Genomic DNA, 16,259 nt, shown 5'->3' with positions numbered 1-16,259 from the left:
AAGACCTAAGTCAGGAGCAGTGGAAATGGAGAGGAAAAAGCAGCCAGGAACGGGGCCAAGGCAGAAGGAAACCATTTAGGATGATTCATTTTTTGGAGAGGGAACAGGATGGCTGGTTTTGCATTGCTCCACATACTGTAAGGGAAGCAGGCTTGTCAGTTACTGGGGCACAGAGATGGTAACTGGAGCCGTGTGAGGAGGCTTCGCGAAAGGCAACATGAATGGAACGGAAAGAAGAGCCGAAGGAGAGAGAAGGGAAGGTCACCTACGATCAGAATGGCAGCTACTAGCAGCTGAGGGCGGCAATGAGCTCAGAGCCTCACGTGGGTCATCTCAGCGAAGCCCCATTTTACAGATGAAGAAACACACTGGCTTAGAAAGGTTTGGCAAAGCACCCAAGTGACCAGCAAGCAAGGAAGTCGCAGAGCTGGGACCTGAACACAGGCCATGGGACTGTGGGCTCTTAACTATGTTGCTACACAGCCTCCCAAAGCCAAAAAGAAAATCCAAAGGTGATGGAATGGAATCCAAAGCAGAAAAATGTTCCAAGGAAAGGAAGAAAAGGCAGTGCCCAAACCACAGGGCAATAAGTAAGAGGGAAGATGGAAGAGGGTCCACTGGATTCGGGAACTAGGAGGTCTTTGGTGGGGGTAAAAGCCCGGCTGGAGGACACAAGAGTGAACTGAGAGGCTGAGCATCTCTGTGAACTCACATTTTACAAACACACAAAAAAAAACTTCAAAAATGCTTTATAGCTTTTAGGCTTTACTTTACAGTTTATAGGCTCTGAAGAAGTTGCTAGTAGACAGAGAAGTTAAAAACAGGGAAGAGGTTAAGCACAGAGGAAACTGAAGGAATTTGCCTTAGAAAGAAGAGACATCTGACCCCTGAGCCTGAAGGAAATGAGGTCAACAATGGAAAGAAGAGAGGTACCCTCGAGTCTCAGCTACTGTGAAGAAGAGATAACTGTTGGTTGTATTTTTGAGAGAACTTTCTAGAAACCGGGAGAAATACTCTTGCTACATTCCATTTGATCAATCATCATGAAAGCTAGCAAAGCCACGCAGTGGTCGTAAGGGACCAGATGTGAATCACAGGACAATGAGTCACAGACAGAACCCTTGTTTGGACATCCTGTCCAAGCTCCATCCCCACCCACACAAAACCCTTGACACTGGGCAAATGGGACTCTGCGTGACTCACAGAGGGCTTCCCCTTCTTCCTATCTTTGCCGCTAACCTCAACTTCAACACACACACCCTCCCCAGATGAATTCCAGCTGTAAGTAGCTGATGTTCCCTTCGCCCATCCTCATCTCATCCTCAGTTACTCTGACCCTCTACCACCAATGCCCTACCGAGGGAATTACTGTTATCTACACTCAGACAGTACGTAGCTAAAACACGGAATTCACTCTGTTAACTCTCAACTTCAAAATCATCCATTCTCCTAGCCCTATGATTTTGTTGGGTTTTTTTGTTTGTTTGCTCTAAATGAAAAAGTTCTTTACCTTCAAAGACTAGGTATGCCAAAATAAAATGAAAAAAATTAAACTAAAACACAAGTGAAGGGTTGCTTTTCTAGACACAGAATTTAAAGGCACAGGAAAATAATACAGAAATAACACTTCAGATTTAAAGATGAGAAGACATTAAGCTGGTCTGGAACATTTTAAGAGAAGAATCAAACCCTCTTTAAAAGATTTGTCATCCAGTTCAATGAAATCTGGCAGGGGAGATACCATGATCACGAAATCAATACCTAAACGGCTACCCACCAATCCACACAGTATTAATTAAGAGCCAGAAATCATTAAGCAAACCATTATAGCTGAGCAGCTGTACAATGGTTTTTACCTACAGTTCTTCTGAGGCTCAGATTTACAAAAAGCTTTTCCCACCCCAAAGCAGGGGGGAGGGGAGAGCCCAAGGTCTGCCTTCCCTCTCCAGGCAGAACAGTTCAGGTCTTATCTGACGGGCATAGTACAGAACAGGCCCATTAATATGTCCTGTGATAATGGGTCCCACCAATCAGCAAAGAAAGAAAAAAATGAAAATCACTGTACTAGGAAAGAAATGAGATGAGCAAGAAAAGAGGAAAAAGTCAGGGCAACACGATTATAATTTGAGAAGCAACGTAAATTAACTATCAGAAAAAACTAGAACCTCCAAGAGGACTGAGGAGTACAAACACATACCATGAGGGGTCAGAAATAAGATCTCAAGCCCTGATCTTCACCGTTGCTCAGTCCCATCAAAAGAGGTGAAAATTATAGTTCGAAGCCTCAAATTCAAACTGGTGTATAACTTTTGCTAAGTTTCACATAACTTCCTTTCCCTTTCCTGCTCCTATTTTTGCTTCTTTCCACTTTGTCTAATTATCCAACTACCTTCAACCTCTCAAAGTCAGGTGTAAGGGAAAAAAGCATCACTATAAAGTAGTTTACATTATCTGCACAGTGGTAGAAAGTTTTTAATAACTTAATAAAAGTTTGGTCAATATAATTTAGATTTCTGTTGTGTATCTTTAATGCTCCTATGGCTATACCTCCCTGTTAGTATAAGAATGCCTTCCCTCGGCAAACACTAATAATATGGAAAGTTTAACTGTCCATGAATAATGCTGATACCTTTGAATCAGTCATGTGGGCAAAAGCATTAACCTCCAATGAAGGGGCTATTTTACCTAGTTGCTCAATTGGCCATTTTATGCATAGCACATGAAAAGCTATTTCACTCACCAATTCACGCACATAGCTACTTAAGAAAACAATCAAGTTTATAGATTTCTCATATCAGAATGTGCATGGATTCACAACTTTACTTCCTTTTGCATCTAAACAAGACAGAAATCTAATGAACATGGCTGGTCGTAGACAAAGGTAGGAAATAAGTTAGATTCAAATCTTGACTTGTAGAAAGAGATAAATACATGAACAAATGGATGACCTATAGAGGTGAAAGACAATTTAAAGATTATATACACCCTACTGTGTACTAGATAGCACCACCTAAATATTTTATAAAGAACTCAAACTCAATAAACCTACTAACTTTGCTTTTCTCCCACCTCAAACTTACATTCCTTTCTCAAAGAAAAACACAATCAACCACTCCATCAAGCAAGCCACTCACCTTGACCTTAACCTGGCCCTTCACAACCAACTCCCACTCACTGGTGCATCCAATTTGCCCGCTGTCTCCTACAGTCCTCTCCTATCCAAAGTCCCAGCTACTGCCTAGTTTCAGCCTTTAAGATTTCACTGCGATTACAGCAACAGATTCCCAAGTAGTCTTCCAATACCCCACTTCCCTCTCCCCTCCTCAACGCCCACACCGCCATCCCACCTCTATAGCTCCCAAAAGCACAACATCGCATTGGCCCTGGCGCGATCTTTGTCAAATACAAATCTGACCATGGCACACCCCAACTTATGACTCTGTGATAGCTCTCCATTACCTACAAAATGGCTCAGGTCCTTTAGGCTTTGGCTCCCGTCTGCCTTTCCAAGGCAGGGCTCCATCTCCCCACCTGACGGTAGCTTCACTCTCGCAATACCAGATGTCCTGCAGCTCCTGGCCGTGCCAAACTCCTTTACATCCCTGAGCATGTACTTTTGCCCTTGTTGCCTCTACATATCATGCCTTTCCTCCTTTTGTTGGCTAAGTAACCTCAACTTCCTCTTCTGTGAAAGTGAAATAGTAATACTTATTTCCAAAATTGTATTATGAGCACGGAATAATGCATACAAAGGACTTGGCAACGCACCTGTTATATCAGTAAATCTTAGCTCCATTTCCCTTTGTCTCATTTCCCTTAGCTCATTTCCCATGTCTAATAATACCTGGCACATAGTAGGAAATTAAAAGCTTCAAACATTCATGAATGTATGCATGAAAGGCAAAGTAGAACAGTTAGGAACTGGAGTCCAAAGAAATTGATGCCAACCGGAATATGCATTCCTTTCAATTAATCAGTTGCTTAATACTCGTAGATTTACATATTATACAAACCCACAAACAGAAAGATGGGTCCCTAAAACACAAGGCAAAGGTCTTAGGAGCACTAATTTTGGAAAAAAAAAAAATATATCAACTGATATACTTGTGAAGTTTTAGAATAGTATACGAGTTATATGAATAAAATTTATTTCAGAACTGGACCCCTAACTTGCCACCTGTGTCCAAGATAAGAGAATTAAGCTTTACTGAACACCAACGAATTGCTTAGCGACTTGCAAAGCAGCCAAGCAGTTTGGGATCTAGTTCTTTCTCAGCATCCAAAATGAAGACCCGAGTCAAAGGAATCAGGAACCGAGAGAGAGACTAACCCAAAGCAGCACAGACCACAGGTAAACAGGTCACCTGATCTAAGAACCCCCAAGGGAATCACTACAGAGAGATTTGACTTTAAAGTGAATGGCATGAAGAGATGCACTCCATATCCAGTCAACTCCTCGGGAATGAACTTCATCTCAAATTTCCTTACTTACATGGATCCTGCTTGCTCGGCACAGGGCCTTTGTAAATCATCATAGTGCAATGATTGCAAGCCAACCAAAAAACCTTTTAGTCAAATCTTGTACAGTTTAAAGATGTATCAGACTGATAACTATGATGTTCATGAAGTTTCCAGTCAAAAATTACGCAGCCTGCTTTTGCTGCACGACGTTCCTGATACCTGAATATACTAACTCTTTGTCAACAACAGTATAAATAAAACTAAGTTCAGACCGCCCAAAATCTAACTTTTTAAAGTTTCATTATCCTAAAGAAAACTAGACATAAAAGCCTTAAATGGAACTGAAATGTTTTAAATGGATCATTTGTCTGTGAAATACAGCGAACTCTTGATTTCTCCAAACCAAAGAACACAGAAGGACACCATGTACTTTCAACTACTTAAATAAATTAGAATAGCTATGGAATAATTTGGCTCTAGCTAAATACTGAGATAAAAAAAAAAAAAAAATCCTGTGTAATCAAGTAAAGCCATAGGAGAGAAATAGGTCAGAACCCTATTTAAGAAATCCAGCCCCAAAGATGGTAAGTCAGATTAAAGAAATGACCCTAAAACCTAATGAAAAACTCACACTTGTATAACCAGAAGTTGATTGTTGAGAGGAAAAAGATGAAAGGATTCAAAGATATTTACTATATATAGATAATTCAGGCAATTTTAACAGCTTTTTGGCTACTCCTTAGAAAATATCTTCAACTAGCTTTGTACCCAAATTTAACATAGTAGACTACGTTACTGATCCAATCATCATAATAGTTTATTACTCATTTAGCACTTTATTCTGAAACAACATGGATGCTGTGGTTTCAAGCCAGATAAATATAAAACCATTCAAATGAACAGTTTCAAGCATATAAAAAAGTAAATACTGTCCAGGAATTGTTTACATGCAAATACATTTGTAATTTACTCTTGTATGTCATGGAGAAGATATAGTGAACCAGTGTGCTCTCTTTAAGAAAAACTGGGAAGCCTCAGGTTAGACTATTTCTCTCCAAATAACAGTTAACTGGTTGAATCCCATATATTTCAATACTACTGGACGAGGATTAGGACCAGAAAAAGAAGGGCAGAGCTCAGGTAGTGGTTATCCCACAAATGCCTCCAACTCTGAATGTATTTACCTAACATGATAAGTCACTTTTTATGTCATTCCCAATATGTGTCACAGCTTTGTCCCCCTACAACGACATCATTAGGGTAAAATTTAACTAAAAAAGCAGCACTGATATGAAGTACATTCATTATAATATAATTTATAATTTACTCATACAACAAATATATTAATATAAATATACATGAGTATAAAAATCCCTAATAATATTCATTTACATGAAAAAAGAAACTCCAATATATCTGTCAAAGATCAAGCAATGCTTTCTTGTCAAGTTCTTAGTAGGACGGTCATGCCCGTGATCTACATATGCAATAACTGATTTCTGGATATCTTCAGGCTGTTGTTTGCAGGGTGGTCCCAATGTTAAGTAAAAAGAGAAAACCACTGGTATGGAAGATTCAGTTCATAAACATGAAGAATTACTGCTGTGGGAGGCTACATTTTCATTTTTCATTAAATAAGAGACATTAATATTTAACAGTACGTTTTAAATTGCTGGAATGTGCACCTCTAAGACTCAGGCATGATTCCATTACTCTACAGATGGCCACAGAGTGGAAGTCTCTGGTTCCCAAACCACACGTCAACAAAAGGTACTGCCATGGAAACTGTTTGAAACCTAACACTATAGTACTTCAGCTTTCCCACAATTATATTGGGGTCCAAAGGAAATTTTAGACAGTAAAAGTACAATTCCATAACGTGGGCATTCTGCACACCATCAAATATAAGTATAGAGCCAACAAAACTCCATCTTAATATTAAATATTTTAACAAAATGCCTTACTTGCATGGTTTCCAAGGATAACTAATAACAAAGCTAGTGTAAAATTCAACAGTTTATCTTAATATTACATGTAACTTTTATGATAACTAAAAACTGTGACTTGGATAGAAAACAGTTCTGGTTATACTGTAATAGAGGTCATGTACAAAATTCTATAATACAAGCCACCATTCTCCCAGGTTTTGTATACATAAGGGCTTTTACACTATTTTCATTCTTTGAAATTATTAACATCCACATCTGGGAAAATGTGTTCATTTATGCTATTTTGGGCAGTCTATATGGTTAAAAGGAATTGACTGAAAAACTTAAGAAATCACTGGGTAAACAGAGACAGAAACAGCCAAATGAGCTAGGATAAAGAGAATTATTCTTTGATGCTTGCGAAATCATCATTTACATCAGCACACCAGTATATCAAGATATGAAAAATAATTCTCAGCAAAGGAAAGTTAATTCCACATAAAAGTATCCTTTATTTGGTGAAGAATCTAAACCAAAGTTTCCACTTGAAGTAATACGAGGATTGGTTTATTGTAATACTTCTAAAGTGCAAAAGAGGAAGTAAGAATGGAAGTACTGTATAAATTTAATAAAATTACCAACTCCTCTTAATCTTCCCATTTTCTCTTGGAAAAGACCACGGCGCCTTATTCAATTTTGATAAATCAATCTGATTTTTTTTTAAGAGTGAACTATACACGAGAGAGGGCATTGTTTGAGCAGTTAAAACACTGGTTTAAAAAAGTTTCTGGCCTCTGCAAGCCAGTTGGATCGATGAGATGTGCAAAATGAGTTTCGGGGTGGAGCTGTCTTAAGCACCGATGTTTCACTCACAAAAGATTGTATAACATGGTCAATTTTTAAAGAGTGCTATAGAAACGATTTTCTCTTCCCTACATTTTTGATAAATGTTAAGAACAGCAAAGAGAGCCGATATTAGGTAATCAAGTTCTGAAACAGTCCCAAGGCAGATTCAATTCAGAACTCGTTCCGCGAGTTCGTTACGTAGGATAAGTAGCTCTCCGGTTTTATCTCTTTGCATGGGGGGAAAAAATCAGTGCCAACGACGAACAGTTCCTTTTAGTAACACTGGGTTGAGCAACTGGAAAAGGCTCCACTACTACTCTCCTGGAAAAAGCCAACGCCCACCCATAGTATTAAAATACAGGAAACTTGGCGGAAAAAAAATAGAGCCAAGAAAAGAAAAAAAAGAAATGCGTTCGCCTCACACGACCACAATGAGCTGTACTTGCTCTAGCTCTAATTTCAACCACTCTTTGGATTTTCAGGCGGGCTCCCTTTTACACATTCACTCACAAAAGGGAGCGCGCAAAAATCCGGCCACGTCACCGGCGACTGCAGCGCCGGGTGGGAGCAGGTTCCGGTGGACGCTCCCCCAAGAAAGGGAGCAAAAGGGAAAACAAGAAAGGCGTTCAGAGATTTCCCGAAGGCAGATTCCGTCTCACTCCTAAACTTTTCTGGCTTCCCAACACCTTCTGGGACTCCTGAATAGTTTACAAAGCTGGTAAACCCGAGCGCTTCGCAGGGGCGCACGGCCTTACCTGTGCCATGGCGACCGCGCAGCTCAGGAGAAGGTGGGTGATGCAGGACTGCAAGAGAACAGAGACACGGCCGGTTCAGCGAGCCAGACCGCCCCGCCGCGGCGCCCGGACAGCCCCCCGCGCCCCGCCGCAGACCCGCCCTCGCCGCAGCTCCCGGGACGGCTCTCCGCCAAGCGTGCGCGCCAGCCCGGCGCCCCGGCTGCCCTCGGCGGGCTAGGCGAGCGCTCACTCACCCAGGTCCGAAGCTCCGGGAGAGCGGCGGGGCGCGGGGCGGCGGCGCGGAGAACCGGCAGGGACGCGGGCGGGGGACGCTCCCGGCGGCTGCTTTCTGCCGGCTGCAGGCAACGGAAACAGCACCGGCCCCGCCCCGCCGGGCAGGCCCATCCCTGCACGCCCCCGACCCGCCTCTGCCCGGGAGTCAGCGCGCCTGCGTGGGGTGCGGCAGGGCTGAGTCCTCGCAGCCTTGGGTGGGGCCCCGCCGCGTCTGCCTTGGAACCCGGAGGGGGCGCAGCTCTCGGAAAGCCCCGGGGGACAGCCTGGCTTTCGCGCCGCGGGACGGCGTGGAGAGCGGTCCAGGACTCTAGGTTTTGGGGTCGCTGGGGCCTCCCTGCCCTGCGTGGCCGCAGGAACGCGGACCTCCCCCGGTGCTCGGACTTAGCGGTGCACGGGCGTCTCTTTGGAAGACCAGACAGTCTCTGCGGTCAGGGACGAGCGTCTTTGACCACGGTCTAGAATTCCCAAGTTTATTTTTAAGTTTGTTTTTAAAAAAAAGTGTCAGTGGTTGCTTCCTAGATGGCCTTCTCTTAAATGTATAGAGCTCGTTGGTGGCTTACTTGGGAAATTTCAAAACCTCCGCCTGCGGTCGGTTCCTATTTTCAGAACCAGCCTAGGATTTTCAAGTAACTTAAGTCTGAGTCATTCCCTATTATGTGTGTAAGGTAAAATGTAAGAGTAAGTGAGAGAGACAGACGGAGACACAGACACTGCGGGATATTGTACTAGGCTAGCGAGGAGAACGGAAACACAGAAAGCGCCCTTCTCAGACTTGCTGGCGTGGGGGAGGGGAGGCACACGGCCGGCGCAGGGAGGCAGGAGAACAGCAGCCTGCAACCCTAGACACGGGAAGATATTCTAGGATGAGAAGGGCAACGTGCCGTGGAGATTCAAGAAAAGAGATAATCTAGTCTGCTTTGGGGAATAAAGAATCCGTTTTGTCATAAATTAAATGTAGAACTAATGTGGTTCTTGGTATAGATAGAACTTCTCATTTGCTTTCACATATGAGCCACATACTGACAAAGTCACAGCAGAGTAGTTGTTTGCTGGAAAGGGAGGCAAAATTGCGAAAGTATGTGGACACACACACATACACACAGACCTCTTTCAGCTTGCTTTTCCTCTTCCCTGGAAGCCTCTTCTGAAGCAGCCCAGCATTTCTGTGTGGTCTCAGGCTCCCTGCTCTGAGCACCCCTCCCAGAGCACTGCTGACAGGCGCAGGAGTCCGAAGGCAGCCGTTTCCTCTGCATCTTTTTCTCCTCACTTACGCTTTTCGTTTTCTCTCTGACCTTCACCAACAGCAGCTCCTTCAGTGTGACCGGGAGCATTCTTTTCCCCTCACACACCCACTTAACTTGAAGTCCTTTTCTTCATTGTCCTTCTCAGTTTCTACGCTCAGGAATGACACCAGCCCTCAGCGATCCTGTGTTTAACAGTGTTGCTGATTTTATAGGAAAATGATGCCCATCACAGGTTAACGACTTGCTGTGCCCTGCAGCTAAATAGTGAGAGAACCAATGAATTATTAGACTCAGTGTTTTGATATACATACCCCAGTTGGTCTTTCTTTCACTTCCAGTTACATGGATTTATTCAGCTCCTACTCTGCACCAGGTACAGTTCTAGGCACTGGGGATAGGATAGTGCAGTAAATGAAAGTCCCTGTTCTCGTCATACATTCTGGTGGAGGGGACAGACAATAAAAACATACCTATTTTGTCCAGTATGAGTTTTTCTATAAAAAAAAATAAAATGTAGCTGGGGAATTGGGCTGAGGGGAACACTGTTCCGCAAAGGTGTTCTGAAGGGGTTTCTGAGAGACTTGACAGGAAACCTGAATCGATACAATTTAATTGTGTTAGACAACAATTTACTGAGCATCTGTGGAGAAGGCCTACACAAGTGCCTACCCCTTAATATTATAGTAGAGCATGAATACAAATACTACAACGGCAGACAAACTGTAAATCATAAACAAGATGCATAAAATGCAATCAAAATGCAATTGGTTTCAGAAGAGGGACAGCTAATATTTTGTCAAGAGATTTAAAGGATTGATTGATGTGTCATTTGAATTGACATCAAGGGAGGATATTTTGTCAGGCAAATGAAGAGGAGAAAGGGTGATCTGGCTAAGTGAACAGCAAAACCGAAAGTAGGAAAGTGGTTTTGTGTGTGTGTGAACTGAATTTCTAAAATTGCTACAGTGCGAAGTGCGTAAAAACTGCCACCTAAAGACTCTGCTTTGAATGGTATATTTAATTGATGGATTTTGAATGAGTGATGTTTCTTAACTCCTGGGTGTTATAAATGATGGGCACTCAGGAAATCTTTATTATCTCTTAAAAACAGTGTCTGTCGTCTATCCCAAAAGTCCCTGATAAGTATCCAAAAAGTCATCCTCAGACTCACCACCAGATTCTTCAGTTAATTCTTTCAACCTCCTAATTAAACTTTCTCTTTCTTGAATTTAAAATTAAAGTCTTCTTACTCAACTTGTTGCCTTTATGTTGCATTAATTTTAAATATTTCATAATAATTTTGGTTTGTTTGCCGTACTGTGCTTCTGTACGAATAATGGATTTCAGCTCTTTTCTGATGAGATCATCAGGTTGCAGCCATACCTAAAATTTTGTTTTCATTGGGAAATATACCAAATGTCAGGTAACTAATTAACAAACACATTTGTGAACCTCAATTCATTTGTAAACTCAAGATTTTCCTGATTTCCCTCTTTACCTCAATTATTTGGATCATTCAGGAACTAGCCAAGGTATTTAAGACAAGTCTAGCTTCTTTGTGTTGTAATTTCTACTTCTCAAATCTCATATTGTCATCATATATTCATTGACCTACTGTTTCCCTTAGTTATACTCATCCATAAGAGGAAAAAAATGAGTAATAGGCTTTGTATAAGTAAGTATAAGACAACTTTCCCTAATTCCAGAAAAGTTAGTCTTGTTTTTTTTAGAATATAAAATCTTCAACTAGTCTTTTTAAATTAATTTCATTTAATAAATATAGTTGTTACAATTTATGATTACTTAAAGAAGGAAAGAAGACAAGAAAGTGAGTTGCAAGAAATTAAGGATTAAATGAGCTAATTTGTAAAAAGGCCTAACAATTATAAAAGGATTGGTTTCATTCCTCCACCGTTCTCCCTCCTTTGAAAAACCCTCCCTACCATTCTCAGCTCCTCACCTGATGATTCAGCCCCCACTCTCACACTTGAAACAAATTAATCTCTCATGGTCCCATTGCTCCAGTGCAGCAGGACCTGTCCTATCATCAGCCAGTCCCTCAGCCTGGCAGGCCCCACCTCTCCAGGGCCAAGCTGGTGCTTCCTGGTTCCCTCCTATCCCTCCTCTACTGAGTCTCCCATCAGTGGCCCCTCTCAAGTACAGCTAAACAAGGCTCCCACCCTCTACACTCCTCTCCATATGCAGGCCCCCACGGTCCCCAGCCCTCAGGGCCAAAGACGCCAGAAGCACCATTTGGAATTTAATTTAAGCCACCTACCTGGCCTCCTCTTGTCCATCCCGGAACCTCCCAGGGTGAGAAGGGGAGGTGAGGCTGCATTCCTCTGCAGATTCTGCCCCATCATTCTCACCATTGCCCCTACCTCCTAGAAGTGATACTGGAACGTAGCCAGCATTCTAGTAGCTCCCCAACATTGCCCTTTAGATTTCAAAGTGGTTGTAATGTCCTTTGGCGAAATAGGTCCGGATTTACTTTCGGAAACTCGTCCTGAGCCAACAGTGTGAAATTATTAGGAGACTCTTTAATCTCCCCGTATTGAGATCCACGTGCTCACCAGAAATGAAAAGCAGAGACTCCTCCGGAGATTTGTAGCTTTAGAAGTCCTTCCACTGTTCTTATTCAGAACAATATTTGTGTTTATCCAATAAAATGTGAGTCCACTTCCCTATCAGGAGACTGGAATGTAGATAAAGAATTAGGTAAAAAATGTTCTTGTAGGAATCTTTCAGGCAGAATTTTTAACCTTGATTAAGATCTCCAGAGCAATTAGTAAAAAGAAACACAGAAATACTCAGCCTATTTTATAAAAACACAAGCACCCTGTCTCCCTTGTTCATTGCTGAATCCCCAATACCTAGCACAGTGCTCTTAGCAGCACTTAGTACCTACTCAGCAGCAGCTCAGTGAATATTTTGAATGGATGAGTGAATGGCTGAGTGCATCCACTGTGGTGAGGGTTATTAACTGCAAACCGTTGATATTCAGAATGATAAGGTAGATATGAAGAAAAGTTAAAAGGAAACCTCAGAAGAGAGAATTTTGCCAGTGGAATAGATGTAGTCTCAGACCGGGATTCTGAATTCTGGAGAGGACTCATCCCTGGGTGGGTAAAGTTCTGTTTTGTGATCTCAGTAGTGTGTGACCTTGGACAGTGATTTGATTTTTCCTAATTTGGGGTGGTGGTTAGGATTAGATGAGCTCACTTGTTTAATGCCTAAAAATAACAGGAAGACTGGTTTCAATTTCTCATCCCTCTTTTTCCTTCCAAAAACTCTCACCACTAAACCCCACCCTCCTCTCTTCCATGCTTATGATTCAGTCCCCACCCGTTCCACTCAAAAACCCGCATTAAGTCCCTATGAACCCACTGCTCCACTGCAGCAGGCTTTACCAATAAACAGCCAGCTTCTCAGCACTGGCCCCCTACCCCCGGCCCACTCCCACTTCTTGATGGGGCCAGTTTATGGTCCTCCCAGCATTGGTTCCTTCATCTGAAATTTATCTTCATTCATTCAACAACTTTGTTGTGCCATACCCTGTCATAGGCACTAAGAATACAGTGATTTAAAAAAAAAAAAAAAAGATAGCATCTGTCTAATTATAGTGCTTGGTCTCACAGATTAAATAAGATGACACAGCAGAATTCTGTTAACTTTAGGGTAGGAGGTAAGAGTAGGAAATAGGCTTAAACAAGGCAAGACTTTGAGGGGTGGGTGTGTGTGTGCAGTGGGAGGTGGGGGAGGGGTGTCCTTCCCAGAAGTCAGCCTAACAGGGATAAGGTACATGACAGGTGGAAGTAGGGTTAATTTTTTTCTCCTTTGTGCAATCTTATTATTTGAATGCGATGGGAACGAGGAGTCACTCTCTCACACCCTGAACACCGCCACTCTCTAGACCACTCCTCCTCTAAACTCTTAACTAATTCCCACCCCCTGTGGCTCCCTCCTGTCCTCCAAGTTCTCTTACCATTCCAACCACATCTGCTAGTACTCTCTGACTTCACCCACCTCTAGGCTCTCTTTCCACTCGGTCTACCACCCATCCTTTCTCGTACTTGGTTTCTTCTCTAGCTTACCTATGGCCTATAGAGTAAGTCATTTCCCAACCATCTTGCACCTTCCTCCAGTCTACTCTCTTCACACGTCCAGCTGACCGCTACCCCACCATCACCTGGCCCTGTGCGCAGGCTGCCGCGCACAGTCGGACACCACAAAATCATACCATAGGTTGGCCGCGAAGCAGATGTGGAGTCAGTCTCAGTTGGGCCCTTGACACTTCTTAGTGACTCTTTCATATGTCCCTGCTCAGCTCTTTTTCTATCCCTCGTTATATTTATTTTCATCTTCACTGCTCTCCTTAAGCTTCTAGGCCTCATCCTTTCTCCCAGCAGATGACAATAATTCCTACTCAACAAGCCTATTTGCCCTGAATTCTCACCCTACACCTACAAACTCATCTTCACCCATGCCCATTCTTTCTCGCTCAGAGGGTGAGAGGACCCTCTTCCTACCCAAGATTTAAGTTCATCCTCCAGGAAAATGATCTTTTTCTCACCTGTATTTAAATCGTTTCCTTTCACTAGCTTCTTCTCAGGCTAAATTAACAAAACTGTTTGTCAGGACTCTCAGTGTCAAGTGACAGAAACCCAACTCAAGCTATTTTAGGTAAAAAGACAGAGCTAAGAGGGTGTCATCAGTCATACTTTAGGGTCTTAGAAAGTGAGTGCCAGCTTCAACTTTATGGAAGCAGGATCCTTCCTTCCCACATTAATTTCATAGAAGTTAAAAAAGAAAAACAAAAAACAGAAATGCCAATAAAAGGCAAATATGACTGATCACACACTCTTAGCTCTCTCTGTCTCATTTTCCTCTCTCAGAAATCAGCTTTCTTCTTAGGGCAAAAACATGGCTACAAGGAATCATAGTTCAGCATGAAACAGAATCCTAGGTCCTCCTCCAGGGATACACATAACAATCTAATACACATCTTTGAGCTCTGCAGGCGATACAGCCCCCACCCAGGGGAAGGATGGAACGATGATGCTGACCTTACCTGACTCCAATCAACTAAAGCTTGGACTCTGTTGACCTCGGCCCCCATTCTCTACCGAATTCTTCTCTGCTCGTGCGTTAACACGCATGTACCCTTGGCTTAAAACGTCCCCCGTTTTGCTCTCCTGAGAGATGCTGCTTTGGGAAAGATCCCCGATGTTCTCCTTACCTGCTGCAAGTAATAAGAAATCCTTCCTTCTCCTGCTTTTTGGCTTTGTTGTGTCTTTTGGCTCAACACCCACCGAAAGGAGAACCCAGTTTTCTGGGAATAACCTCTCCAGCCTCTACCCCCTGTCTAGTACCCCCTCCCCTGCCGTGACAAATAAAAATGTCTCCCAACATTGCCAAAAGTCCCCTGCAGGCCAAATTTTCTCCAGTTGAGAACCACTAACGTATATAAGGGGTTCCTTGCCAAGCCACAGCTCTGTGTTCATCTGTTACTGTGTCACTCAGCCTGCAGCAGGCCCAGCCACAGCAAAGGACACTTCCAACTCCTCATCTTCAGCTCTGACCTCTCTCCTGAGCTCTAGGCTCGCATAGCTACCTGCCTGCTTCTCATGTCTCAGCCAGAATGGGCCACAGGTAACTCTAAACCAACGTGCCCAGACCAAACTCCTCATTCTTCCTTCAAGACCATCTTCTTCCACATTCCCTATCCTAGTTAAAGACATCACTGTTAACCAGTCACTCCTGCGATATCCTGGCAACACTTCTGGATCCTTCATCTCCCTCACCAGCCCCTCCCACCACATCTAAGGTGGTGGATTCTAATAACACCCCTCCTTGTCTTGTCCTGGCTCCCTTCTACCCACTTGCTTTGCGATCATTTTCTACTGGCCTCATAATTTCCCCTCTCTCTAATTTGTCTTCTAAAAGCAAATCTGATTGTGTTACTCCATGCTTAAAATCAACAGATTTTTTTTGCAGATCCGAATTGCTTGTGGGAAATATTCAGAATTCTTTAGCAAGACGTGTAACAGCCTTCCTGAATTTTTCCTCCAACGTTACTCGCATTCTCTACTTTCTTGCTAATGAACCACATAAAATTCTCTCTTTTGCATTTCTCTCCTCTGCCTACCTCAAACACCCTCCCCTAAGTTCTCTTGGTTCAGTTGGTGAGCTCCTATTCCTCCTGCAAGGCCCATTGCTAAGCATCTTCTTCTCAGTTTTTTCTCTTCAGGCTCCTCTTCGGCCCTGTGTCCCAACACCGTGACGGCAACCTCATGAAAGACCCTGAGCCACATTCACCCAGCTGAGCTGCTCCTGAATTCTTGACCCACAGAAATGATGAAATGAAAAGTGTTTGCTGTTTTGAATCACCAAGTTTGTTTTGGAGTAATCTGTGACACAGCAATTGAAAACCAGGTCAAACAGTTCACCTGCAGGGGTCAACATGAATGACATTCCAGACCCAAGTCTGAAGTGTGCGGTGCTCAGTCCCCCTGACTCAAGCCTCAAGGGGTCTTTTAACAATACCCAGGAACTGTCCTTTATTTCTCCAGTTTCCTTTTGAAACACAGTAATATTAATTACGTGTTTAGTGGATTAACTACTCAATGTTCATATAGTGATATGCAAAGTAACCGCTCAAAATTCTACTATTATTTAATATGGCCTTAAAGACTCTGGATGAGAGTTCACAAAACATCAAGACATTTTTTTTTCTTTTTTCTTTGGCCGCT

The 16,259-nt window shown here is 42.9% G+C and overlaps 1 protein-coding gene across 1 annotated transcript in view; it reads right to left on the bottom strand.

Moving 5' to 3' along the window:
- The window catches only part of ANXA5 (annexin A5), a 30,451-nt gene extending 22,079 nt beyond the window's left edge, over window positions 1-8,372 (bottom strand). The window contains exons 1-2 of the mRNA XM_057705715.1: window positions 8,224-8,372; window positions 7,991-8,038 (exon numbers count right to left, since the gene is read on the bottom strand). Of these exons, the coding sequence (XP_057561698.1) occupies window positions 7,991-7,999 (9 nt within the window). The 5' untranslated portion in view covers window positions 8,000-8,038; window positions 8,224-8,372. The remainder of the gene's footprint in view (window positions 1-7,990; window positions 8,039-8,223) is intronic.
- Between the last annotated feature and the right edge of the window lie 7,887 nt (window positions 8,373-16,259).

This window comes from Hippopotamus amphibius, chromosome 13 (assembly GCF_030028045.1).
Source record: "Hippopotamus amphibius kiboko isolate mHipAmp2 chromosome 13, mHipAmp2.hap2, whole genome shotgun sequence".
Classification (NCBI taxonomy): Eukaryota; Metazoa; Chordata; class Mammalia; order Artiodactyla; family Hippopotamidae; genus Hippopotamus; species Hippopotamus amphibius.
Note: the sequence above shows the minus strand (reverse complement) of the source record. Positions and strands in the feature narration are given on the sequence as shown.